The 13,224-nt window shown below is 34.5% G+C and overlaps 2 protein-coding genes across 2 annotated transcripts in view; one reads left to right on the forward strand and one right to left on the reverse strand.

The window, feature by feature from the left end:
• Window positions 1-1,815: 1,815 nt before the first annotated feature.
• Window positions 1,816-3,758, reverse strand: LOC149948320 (COMM domain-containing protein 8-like). The gene is made up of 5 exons (XM_090173306.1): window positions 3,417-3,758; window positions 3,058-3,195; window positions 2,785-2,934; window positions 1,968-2,126; window positions 1,816-1,905 (listed from the first exon to the last, which is right to left on the reverse strand). Exons 1-5 carry the CDS (start codon window positions 3,489-3,491, stop codon window positions 1,882-1,884), a joined length of 546 nt encoding a protein of 181 aa, XP_090029432.1. The 5' UTR covers window positions 3,492-3,758; the 3' UTR covers window positions 1,816-1,881.
• A 4-nt stretch (window positions 3,759-3,762) lies between these two features.
• The window catches only part of LOC149948321 (phospholipid-transporting ATPase VA), a 46,728-nt gene continuing 37,266 nt past the window's right edge, over window positions 3,763-13,224 (forward strand). The window contains exons 1-2 of the mRNA XM_090173305.1: window positions 3,763-3,936; window positions 7,593-8,331. Coding sequence (XP_090029431.1) covers window positions 7,640-8,331 — 692 coding nt within the window. The 5' untranslated portion in view covers window positions 3,763-3,936; window positions 7,593-7,639. The remainder of the gene's footprint in view (window positions 3,937-7,592; window positions 8,332-13,224) is intronic.

Consider the following 13,224-nt stretch of genomic DNA (forward strand, 5'->3'; position numbering starts at 1 on the left):
AGATTTTTACGGCCGTGATGAAGCTCGTAGAAATGGGCAGGAAAACTCACGAGAAAAACTCTCGCGCCTCGCTACCCTCGTCATTAGCCCTAGTCATGGTTATTATATTATTAGCTTACCTGATTATCTCTTTTATAACCATACAAATACATGAAATTAGGTATCACTACACTTCCTTCGCGAAGAACATTATAATTACTTCAAAATATTAAGTACGATAACAAATTGAGGTTTTTAAATCCATTGTTTTATAAGCCTATTTTGCGCGGGAAGATCGCCTATTTGTTACCATGACGACGTATTGTTTTCGCGTCAAACCTTAAGCCAATGAATTTGAAATGTCGTGTTACGTCTTACACTTGACGTAGTTAAGCCCCGCCTTTTTCCCGACGCGCCTTCGTATCACCGTCCCAATGGAACCTTAGACATTCTAAGTGTATACCTCTATAGTTTCCTACTATGACTTATGAATAGAAAAGCCTTTTTTTTAGGGGGGTGGATCTTAAAATTAATTTTGCGCGTGAAATTACGAAGCCATATTAGGGTATAAAAGCAGGTAAATATGCCTGCTGTACCTCACAATGTAAAGGTACTGTCACGTGCAAAAACGTAATTTTGAAATCGGTCAAATTTGTTAGGACATGGTTAGGATAAGCATTTTCCCCCAATTTTCTAGTTTTGCAGTAAGCAATTTTCTGGGTGGCCACAGAATACTCACAAAAACCTTATAAAAATTATAATAAATTTGTAGGCGATTTATAGGAATTTATAAGATATATATTTTGCAAAATGAAGGAAAATATATCATAAATTCCTCAAAAATTACAGGAAAATATAGGTTTCAAAAGTTTGTGAAGTTAAAATCCATTGTTTTTAAAGCGAATTTGATTTAATAATTGTTTGAGCGAGCAAAGATTTCTAATATTTCTAAAATTCTTTGTAGATTTTGATATCAAAACGCAACAGGTGAAGCACAAAAAATTCCACATATATAGGGAAAAAATAGGAAAATAATGTACTTATAGGAACACATTGAAAATATCAAAATATAGCAGTTGTGGTCATTGATAAGTATTGCAGAATCTAAATCTTCCTACAAAAATTTCTATCCCACTATGAGGATTTCAAAATTGAATTAAATTTATTCATAGGGCAGAGCCTAAAATAGTGGACAGTTCTATAACTCTGATTTGCAGCTCTAAAATCGGATTTGGGCAGTGCAATTTATTGGAAATTTATAGCAAAAAAAGTATGGAACTTTTAAAATAGGTGATTACTTCGTGGGAGATGTTGCGGTCAATGGATCTTTCCGGTACATATCAACAAAAGCAGCCAATTTTGCTGAACTAAGTTACTTATTTACAGCCCTTTTTTCTCTCATAATTTTGTTAAAATATTTGTCTGCTACAAATTCTGAATTCGGAACTTTTATAGCTCATAGAAATTTATTTTGTACATAGTGGCTTGCTCGATCCATGCAATTTTTTCGGGCAGTTTTAAAAAAATCCTTAATTTAGCCCCTGTCATAGGGAGAATGACAATATTGAGACGATCCAATGGGATGATGATCTAGTTAACACAACACGAGAGGGGGAAAATTAAAAGTGCCACCAGCGTGTGCTTCAATTGAATCGTGTTGGAAAATGTCAGTTACAGGGAACGAATGAGATACTGGTCAGAGACTAAATTGAGTTTTAGACATGGAAGGGAATTGGGAACAACTCTAAAAATCATCTCAACATAGTCATTCTCCCCAAATAAATACGTTCTTGATCATACAAACTAGTTAATTCCAAATAAAACTTCACTTATGACTTAAGTTATTTTAACTTTTTTATTCAATTTACAAAACTGACATATTCTGTACAGTAACAACATGATTTAGGAAATTAGAGGTGATAGTGCCTATTTGGAAACAATTTAAAAATGTTAATTCTAGCATTTCTGTTTGTTATTAAGATACATACATTATTCGCAGCTTCCAAGGAATTAATTAAATTCTTAAGTTCATCTTTTGACATTTCAACGGATACTTTATTGATCCCTCGCATCGGATCCTTCAAATCAAGGTCTAATTCCAAGAGTGGTTCAAACAAAGAGCCCATCTTGTCACTGGCCATTACAATCTGGTAAAAATTTATTAATTTTAAATTACTAAATATTTAATAATTCAGTGTTACAGATTGTGTTAAAAATATCACTATTATCATTACCGAGCGTAATTTTAATTCAAATATTTATCTCATGAATGGCAAGCCTCAAATTAAAATTACCCAATACAAATTAGACGTAAACAGGATTTTTAACCCAATTCTTTCATTTACTTCGAAGCCCAATATTCTGACCTTTCTAAAACTAACCACTTCGTTTTTTTTAATCAAAATGAAAGTTGGGGTCTAAAGTTCCAGTTCAAAAAAGCATCATGCATAGGGATAGTTTACTTCATTTGTAGAGCCAATCTGATAACTTTACATAAAAATGTTCTTTTTAGTATAAGTCCACTTCTAGTTTTGCCAGCCTATTCGAAAAGTTCCTCAGGTGGCAAAACTAGTCGTTTTATTTAAAATACAAATAAGTGTATTACAAATCAAGTGGAATTGTTCTTTTTAAAATATTTTTGAGTATTTTATGCATAAGTGTCACTACTGCTATCTCTACTGATAACTTAAGTTAATTTACTTATGATAATTTGTAAAAATATGAGTTTTAACGATCCACTTGTTGGTGTTGGTAAAGTAGGATCAGAATACATGGGATAAATTTTCATCAAGTTGATTAACTTACTTTAAGTTTCCAATCAAAATCTTTTAAAGATAGTCCACTATTTTTGCAAGTTTCATTAATAAGAGAGTTTTGTAATTCAGATTTCCTGGGTTTAATACAATTTTGAAGCACTACCAGTTGTTTTTTCTCCAAATTTGTGACAGCTTCACCCTACATATATAAATTTTACTATTCAAACCTTCATTGATAGATTTTGAAAAGTGTGAATATTGTCTGCTATTATTAATAAGCAGACGATAAACACTAGCCTTGAGCAAAATAATAAAGCAGTACTTTATTGGCCAGAATTGTCTTAACTAACTCCTTAGTGCTCTTTTTAATGTCCCACCATTCTTCAAGGGTCCAGAAAGGATAATCCTCTATATTTCCACCGTTTTTCCCACAAATTTCATCAATAATGGAATGGAAAAACTGTAAAAATAATTATAATACAAACATTAGTTGGTGGAAATGTGGACAGATGGCCCTATCGCATCAGCGAAACGCAAATCGATTACACTCCCACCAATGTTCACACCAATTCCCAAGTTCCTTTTCACATATTTCGACAAAACATGCAATATTAATAAGAAATTTAATATGAAAATAGAAATTATATCGTTTTAATTATGAAATGAACAAAATATCCTCACATTTGGTAATTTGTTATCGATCAAAGGTGCAAGAAGGTTAGTGTGTGGATCCTTCGTTTTATCCGGATCCGCCATTTTGCAAGTCTGAGGGCTGAACTAAAAAGCTTTTCTTTCAAAATATAATTTTATCCTAACTACCCAATTTATCAACAATTTTACGTAACCAAATTTGCAATAAATTACTCCACAACGTTTGCGCTAAATCATTCGCTCATAATCGTTTTCGTGCGTAAATTTAGTCGAAATTTTATTTCGAAATCGTATATGACCCCCGCCGTATTGTGATTGGGCGCGTAATTTACAACTCTCGTGACGTCACCTCGCGTTTCGGTTCGTAGACGGAAGTTCGTTCGACTAGTCTGTCAAAAGAAGTTCACAAAAGTTGTTACGAGTAGAGTGGATGCGCGCCGTTTGGATAACGTCCCGCGGGAAAGTTCGTGGTTTTTAGGGTTTTGTGCGACATAAAACTTTCAATGGATAACCCTAAAGGATTAGGAGGACGTTTATTAAAGAATAGAAGGTGAATGAAACTTCATTTATTTGTTAGGCCTAAAAATATGTTAGCTTTTTCGTAACGAGGAGGAGGGAACCAAGGGGTTCGAAAACGGGCTACCCGCGACCATGGCTATGCCAGAGTGCTTTTTTCTTTTACCATTTCACCCACTTCAAAACAGAGAGCGAGACGCGATGTTTCCCAAGTATTAGAATGCGGAAATAATAATTTATCGACGCAGTATGTTAATGTGATACATAAATCATCCCTCTTTGTGATAACTTGGGACAAATTAATTTATACCCTCATAAAAAGGGAAAGAGTTCCGTCTTATTGAGGTGTCAAAATTTTTAAACTCAAGCCCGCATGTTTGGCTGCTTTTGTAGGTCATGTTTATTTTACCCAACTTGATGACAAAATGTATGTCGCGTACGGTGGCGGTCCTCTTTTTTATTTTTTATTTTTTTGCTTTAACGCAACGCTACGAGGCTAAGTGTTAAAATAACTGCTGGTATTTCAATAAATAAACCTATTTCTTACGTCTACCCTCGGATTTCATTGTCCATTAACAAGCGTTAATTTCTTCAGGTGAAGCTATTTTATCACATCTTTATCTCGGTAAAAAAAGCCTTATACAGTTGCATTTATGACAGCTTGCTCGAATGCATCGTTCGCTTCCAGATATTGATTTTTCATAATATTATCTTAAAAAGCGTACCTTATCTACTGATAAATTCATCTATTTCTGACACAGTAGATTTATACAAGTATTACATTTCCTCCCATCGAATATACATAACTTCAAAGCTTTTCATGATATTTCCAGAACAACCACGGAACAAACTTTATCAGTTTTCGTGGCTGTCGAATGCTTGCTTTTCGCGCTATAACGAATTCATGGGGAAATTTTAAAGTGGGTTTTCTGTATTATATTTCTGAGAGGGTGGGGTTGAAATTTTCGCGTCGAAATCTGGACCGACCTTGATTTGAAATTTTGTAAGCCTAGTGGGCAACCGATTTGTTGAGTTTTTAGGGAAATCGCTTTTTAAAAGTTTAAATTTAAAGCGTGTATTTTTGGCGTCGTTTATGAATATTCACGAACCTTTTTTTATTTTATGGCTTATCTCATATTTTGGGCCTCCGGGTTGTCAGATGCGGTCGAGACTAAACGCAGTCTAAGTTTAGATTCAGAGCACATGGCTCTGTTTATTTTTAGAGGTTCGGATTATGTATTGAAAATAACGAAAAACACTTAAAAGAATCAATGTTGATGTTTAGTTTGGTTCAATTTACACGAAGTATTAAGCGCTTCTCGGGTTGTAAATTGCCAAATTTTAAATCCTTTTTATTATTAAAAATAACCGTATTGGTAAGATCTCGTCGAAAAGCTGTTAAAAAGGCAGATGTTCATCATATATATAAATGTACAGTAAAAATGGAGGGAATTTTTCTGGCAATGAAAGTTGCATGAGCTGAAATTTTAGTGCGATACAATTTACCGTTGCGCTGACATTTTAATTTAATTTGTTGCTTATTTTTTAATGTAATACGTTTTTGACTTAGATTTTTCTGTGCCTGTTTTAATTTCGTTACTTGGAAGCAAAAGTCAAGCAAGTGGCTTTTGAAGAAAAAACAAATCCTAGTGTTTTTATATAAGGCTGACGCATTACTTAATTTTTAATACCTTTTAAAGACTTACTAATATATATAAATTATTATTATTATTCCTTTAGATATAAAACAAATTATTAATTTTATTATTTTAGATATAAAACAAATTATTATTTTTATTATTTTAGATATAAAACAAATTATTATTTTTATTATTTTAGATATAAAACAAATTATTATTATTATTATTTTAGATATATAAAATTATTATTTTAGATATAAAACAAATTATTTTTATTATTTTAGATATATAAAATTATTATTTTAGATATATAAAATTATTATTTTAGATATAAAACAAATTATTTTTATTATTATTTTAGATATATAAAATTATTATTTTTATTATTATTTTAGATATATAAAATTATTATTTTTATTATTATTTTAGATATATAAAATTATTATTTTTATTATTATTTTAGATATATAAAATTATTATTTTTATTATTATTTTAGATATATAAAATTATTATTTTTATTATTATTTTAGATATAAAACAATTAATTTAACTTTTTTGAAATTGTCTTTTAGATTTGGTTGACTTTTGCTCTGAGTCTCAAGTAGCGACTTGTTTATAAGTTACGAAAAAGTAATAGCATATGTAACATAATAACTCATAAGTACGCCTCTGTATAATAATCAAAGATACGTTATTTTACACGGAATATACAATGAACTAATTGTATGTTTCGTGTAAAATGGAGCATTCACGGTAATGTTTTAATATCAATTTTAATATTCCTTGTGTTAATGAAATTTTAACACGGAAACAAAATATATTTGGGCGTTTCCACAAGTCAGGGGAAAATCGGGGAATTTGAAAATAGCCTAGAAAATCACTGAATCATCAGGAATTTTTACGAATTAGTCGGGGAATTTAAATTATCATGAAAAGTTTGTTATTTTTTAGTTAAAACATAACCTGAAGAGCCACTTCTATAGAGAAATATAATTTGGAAGGACATAATTAACATCTGATAAAAAGTATAATAGTTAAAAACTGTCTAGTTTTTATCATTTAATATAGTCAGGGAGTTTCTAACGGAAAACAATATGGCAACCCTGGCTGCAATAAATTCCCTTTTCTCATTAAAGTTTTTCGTCTAGATGTGGAAATGACGTAATTTTCGTATTAATTTATGGTATTAATTACATATGGTAATAGCATAAGTGAATAATATTACAATAATATAATATAATATATAATTTAATATTATATAATATTGGAACAATATCATAGACTTATGGTAATAGTCATACTTTTTCCCAATCTCTACTGGAATGCGGGAAATATAATATTTATAAATTGCCTTCATGAGACGCCATTTCATTGGTGAATTCTTACAGAAAATCGCCTTTCTATAAAGTCATTACGCTTGCCGAACTTGTTTTAATGTATCGCTTTCGTCACGAGAATCGTAGGAGTTCAGTTCAGTTTTTAATTTTAGATCTTTATAAAAAGGGCGACTCTTCGATTTTTAATTGGCTATCATAGTGAAACGTCACGAGTGACGCGCCCGATACATCTAAACAAGAAGGCCAATGTTACTTTATAGAAAGGCCAATGTTACTTTATAGAAAGGCCAATGTTACTTTATAGAAAGGCCAATGTTACTTTATAGAAAGGCCAATGTTACTTTATAGAAAGGCCAATGTTACTTTATAGAAAGGCCAATGTTACTTTATAGAAAGGCCAATGTTACTTTATAGAAAGGCCAATGTTACTTTATAGAAAGGCCAATGTTACTTTATAGAAAGGCCAATGTTACTTTATAGAAAGGCCAATGTTACTTTATAGAAAGGCCAATGTTACTTTATAGAAAGGCCAATGTTACTTTATAGAAAGGCCAATGTTACTTTATAGAAAGGCCAATGTTACTTTATAGAAAGGCCAATGTTACTTTATAGAAAGGCCAATGTTACTTTATAGAAAGGCCAATGTTACTTTATAGAAAGGCCAATGTTACTTTATAGAAAGGCCTATTGAACTCAAAATCGTAAATTTCAGATGAAGAGCAGCTGATATCCGTGGCGGTGTAAAATAAGCAGCAAACCATGGTGTCAGAAACATCCACCCAACAGTCCATCAGTTTCGACACCCCCCAAGTGTCCATTCCTCCGGAACTGACTAACCGAACGGGGACAGCGTCCATGACCAGCAACGTCAACTGTTCCCCGTCGGAGACCACCGCGTCCGGTCCGCCGCGGATGGCGGGCCAAGGCGACCACAAGACGTCTTCGCCGTCGCGCGGCCGCGTCCCGGTGTTCCTCAGGAAGTTATTCTCTTGGAAATCGCGAACTCGTCCTCCCGAGAACCAACAAAGCAACAACCACAGCTCGAGTACCGTCCGGGGCCATCGGCGCCAAGCCAGCAGCACCAGCACGGGCAGTTTCCGTCTGCAGAGACGAATGCTGGTGCCCAACCACACGGTGGCCGACGACGTGCCCGCCAAAGGGCATCCCAACGCGGAGTACGCGGGCAACCGCATCCGGACGACCAAGTACACGCCGCTGTCGTTCGTGCCGAAGAATTTGTTCGAGCAGTTTCACCGTTTCGCCAATTTGTATTTTCTCTTCATCGTCTTTTTAAACTTTGTGCCTCAGATCAACGCTTTCGGCAAAGAGATCGCCATGGTGCCTCTCTTGTTCGTCCTGGGCGTCTCGGCGGTCAAGGACGCTTTCGAGGACAGGAGGAGGTACCGCTCCGACAAGAGGGTCAACAATTCCACCTGCAGGGTCTATAATCAGTGAGTACCGCGGTTTTTATTTTATCTTTCAACAGTGTTCCCAAAATGCCCGAGGGGTCGGACATTTACCAAAATCCCGTACACTTTGTCTAAAATCGCAAAATCTTTTAACTCTCACTATGGTAAATTAACATTGAAATCCCAAAATCACTTCAAAAAGTTATGATCAAATCGCCAAAATCTCTACGAAATCCCGAAATACCGTACAAAATAATGGCAAGTGTCCGACCCTCGAAAATGACACCTTTTTGGAGAAAAGTCCAGGCCAATGGCAAATAGTGGAAAATTGGCCAAAAGTGGCAAATAGTGACTATTAAAAAAATTGCATTTCAAAGCTTAAAAAAGTAATTGGAATTAAATTTTTAAGAAGTTTATTGTTAAAATGTTTTGGTTTACACTGAACTTACAATGAACTTAGAATTAATTGTTTCAAAACAATTAAGACTATTCTAATGTTAATCAGAATCTGGCGATTCCTACGCATATATATTTGCCTTTAAGTAGCCCAAATCTGAAATTTGTGTTAAAATATTTTTTCTATTATTTTATAATTTTCTGTGGTAAAAATATTTATTTGCCTAATTGGCCACTAAATTCACTTTTGTCCAGGCTGGAATTTTCCACACTATTGTCCACCTGGGAGTTTCTACCCGGCCACCTGAATTAATGGCTTTAAAAAGTCGCTTGATGACTTAGGCCTAAGGTGGTGCCTTGGGTATTAGCATAGCTGATTATTATTATTATTAAAGGGATAATGAAATCGGAAAATAAGTACCTTCAAACTATTCAGCTTCCAAAACTACATATTTTTCCAATTTAAAGTCATTAGAAAAAATTTAAACTCAAATTTTAAGAAACTAAAAACTACGCCGAAAAAAGCAGACGCCGCCAACGCGAAATCGCCGTGTGTTTTGAAAATCCCGGAATCTGTACGGACGCCCAATGAGAGGCGACTTTTGAAGTTAAAAAAAAATATGTAGTTTTGGAAGCTCAATAGTTTGAAGGTACTGTATTTTCCGATTTCATTATCCCTTTAACACTGACATTTTGAGGTATTTCGTGTGAAGTCCTTTAGTTAGGCTAAAAATGTATGAAACTAACCCGGGGGTCAAGGTCGCCAGATTCCAAGCGCTGGATATGAGTTTTGATTTTAATCGTACTAGATTAAGAAGTATCCTACGGCTGAAAACAAGTCAATTAAGGCCAAAAGCCTACCTTTAGCTTACCTTTATGGACGACAAAACACGTGAGAAAATAGTTTAGATATATTTCCGAATTCCGATTCGTAGCGACAACTATCACTCCCTCACAAAACCTCAAAAGCGTGTTTCGAAGCATAGCGCCGATTTAATTTCGGTCGGCGGCGGCGTTTGGCAAAAAAAATTGGCGGCGGCGGGCTTCCCAATTTTTCAAAAATCCTAGTTGGCGTTAAATTTTTTCGTCGGCGTGAAAGGAAATAATGTCCCCCCCCCCCCATCCCCCTTTGAAAATTAAAAGAAAAAACCTAAATGTTTTTGAAAGAAAAAAAAATTAAGTAAGAAAACTCAAAACATTACGGCGGTGGGACCAATATTTGTCGGCGGCGCGCCAAATAGTAAATAATTTGGCGCCGAACCGCCGCCGCCAAGTAAAATATCGGAGGCGTTAGGCTCTAGTCTGGTCACCGCAATATTTAATGAAAACAGTGTTAACACGGGTCACGGATCGTATTTTGGCCGTTCGATTCGGATCGTATATCTTTCTTTTTTTCAATTAATAATCAGCTAGTCTTAATACCCAAGCCACACCTTAGGCCCAAGTCATCGAGCGACTTTTAAAGCCTTTAATTCAGGTGGCCGGGTTAACATGCCAAGCCTTTCATGCAACGCGAGCCAACAGCTCTTACATTTACTATTAACGTTAAGATCGACAAGTTTTAAAAGAAATGGGAAACTGAAGAGCTCGTGGAAAACCCCTTTAACCGTGGGGAGATAACTTGGAAAAACTCCTTCCGCGTTGAGTTTGCGAGTTTCCACCCAGTGCCACAAGCTGGGATCGGACCCGGTTCCTCTTGCTGGTAGGCGAAAGTGCTAACCACTCCGCCACTCTACTTCAATTATCGTAAAAATACGATCCGAATCGTACATCTGGCAACCCTGCCTGCGGTCTGTTTCAATCGCGTCGGAAGAAGTCAGTTTTAGGGAACCAATTATATACCTGGTTGATTTGATTTTTTTAGGGGGAAAGAGGTCTACTTGTTGACAGCGTATGTAAATTTGACCTCGTATTAGAACCTACTACAATGTTTCCATTGGTACCAAATATTGTATTGACCCTCACGTAGTTTAAAATATTTTTTTTGTTGTCGATAGCAACGCCACAGAACAAAGGTGTTGATCTTTTTAATTAAATATAAAAAATAATTTTATTTAATTCGATTTTTTATTGATATTTTCTTGAAAATTTATGAATAATTTTGGTGTACTTTTAAATGCATTAAAAGCCGTTAGATGACTTGGGCCTAAGGTGGTGCCTTGGGTATTATTAGCCTAACAGATGTAAACTAAAATTTTAATTAATCTTAATTAAATTTTAATTATTGTAATTTCGTTTGCTCCGAATTTAAATTGATACAGCAATTATTTTCGTAAATTTGTGACGTGTTTAATTCTAAAACGCAGTAGGCCTTAATTGAAAATATATATTAGTAGGCCAATAATAAATAACGTCACTATTTGATCTAGTCCCGGATAACTCGCTTAACTTCACTATTGGTGTTAGCGAGGGCATGACTAATTTTAAAGGAGTCTAGTGGAAGTCTAAGTCTAAGTTTAAATTTAAATACTAAATCAGAAGAGTGCGGTTGAGAATTGCCAAATTATTTATTTAGAAGAAATATATCAATATTTTAAATTAAAGTTTTCCATAAATCTAAATGTTAAAAACATTTTGTCCGAAGGACACAAGAGTGATTATATACACAGACGTGGTCGCCAAAAGGCAAAGGTTATTTTAAAAAATACTTATGTGCTGCTATGAAAGTCGAAAGTCCAGTAGTTCAAATGGATGAATGGTGAAAACGAAGTTGAAGGATGCAATGCGAGAACGGGTGGATCATTTAGATCTCTTTTTATTTACTTGTCTTTTGGCGACCATGTCTGTGTATATAATAACTCTTGTGTCCTTCGGACAAAATGTTTTTAACATTTAGATTTATGGAAAACTTTAATTTAAAATATTGATATATTTCTTCTAAATAAATAATTTGGCAATTCTCAATTCTCATCTTTAAAACGAAAGTATGGTAAAGAAAAGGGGTTGTAAATTAAAACTATTTTAGGATTTGAGAGTAGGTCCTAACAAAGACCAAAAGTAAAGCTTCGCGAGCACATACGGAACAAGGTCAAAAGTGACAATACGGGGAATAGGGGGCTATGGCCATTAGACCCTCTAAACCAATTTAAGAACGACCCCGCGAAAATACCTGGGGGAAATACTCGCGGAGCGTTTGAAGAAAAAACCGTCAACCGACAAAAAGGGGAAAGGACGGCCAGCGTCCATACCTGACGATTGATCGGTTTTAATCGAGCATGGGAAGAAAATGAATGTAAAAGTTACTGTATTCTATTTTGGAGAAAATTCGGTAGGTATTAAAGTTAGGAGTATAATTATTTAAACTATAAATAAATAGGGATTATATGTAAAGGGGAATCAAATCGGAATATTTATAAATTGGAATATTTATTGTTACAAATTTTCATAAATACATTGCTGCTTCAAATCAATGATTTCAATAACATTATTTCAATGAAGCATCTCTACCACAGAGTCATATTAAGATTATCATTCCCACTCTTTGAACTTTCCGTCAACTGTCCTCAAAATATCTGGCGAACTTCACCCGAAAATTCCCCAAAAACGTCCCCCACATTTCCCACAATTTAAACTTCTCGCCAAAAATATCGCCTACCGACTCCGTTCGAACTTGTAATTGAAAAAAATCCGGGTTCAAAATAATAAAACTTACCTAAAATTTATTAGGTATCGCGTTCGATAAGGAAATGAAACACCCAAAAATTTTGTCGTAACACTTCATTTCGGGGAACCAAAAACCACACCCACGCAGTAACGCGTTAGTCATACGTAATCCATTTGACGCTTGACTCGGGTTTGGAGGGTATCGGTGTTACGCAACCTGGCGCAATTTGCATACACTATAACGGAGTCTTTTAAATGAAAATTAAAAAATCACGATTGGCTCGTGTCTTTCGGCGTTTCAACAGAAACCCCCCGCCACCTACCGGTTTTTCCAGGTAGACAATACCACTTTTCGGATGGTTTCCTTAGCTCCAACCATTCCTGGCCAAAATTTTCTTTCTCTGGCTGACCTCAAAACGTTTCCAAATACCTTTCGCTTCCTCATTACCAAAACAATCAAGTCGAAATCGAGCCATTTTCTACAACATTTACTTTCCCAAAATTTCGTCTAAATATTATTTTTCGAACCAAATCTTTTTTAATTTATTGTACCTCGTTTCAAATGCCCAGTATTTTAAAATGTTTTGGGAAAAAATCCGCCTTTTTTTTTAGTAAACGCGGAAGTAAGAGAAATAATTTATTGTAGTAATTTGTTTTATTTTAAATTTCTAAAGCGGTTATTTTTGCCGTATTAGGAATTTTAACGTACATTTTTCTACGGTTATCATAATCATTAGGACATTGAAATGTCGGTAAAATTTTTCGCCCACCAAATTAATATTTCACTGTTTACTGAAACTCGAGGCTGATAAAGCGATAAAATGGAAATTTTCGATTTAATTTGTAAGACGGTTCAAAGAACTGCCTTCGAAATACGAAAACCCAATTGACGGCGTCTTAAAATCCGCATATTGTTCCGTAACGCGAGAGCCATAT

The sequence above is a fragment of the Leiobunum rupestre genome, chromosome 4, assembly GCF_980474605.1.
Source record: "Leiobunum rupestre chromosome 4, qqLeiRupe1.1.hap1, whole genome shotgun sequence".
NCBI lineage: Eukaryota > Metazoa > Arthropoda > Arachnida > Opiliones > Sclerosomatidae > Leiobunum > Leiobunum rupestre.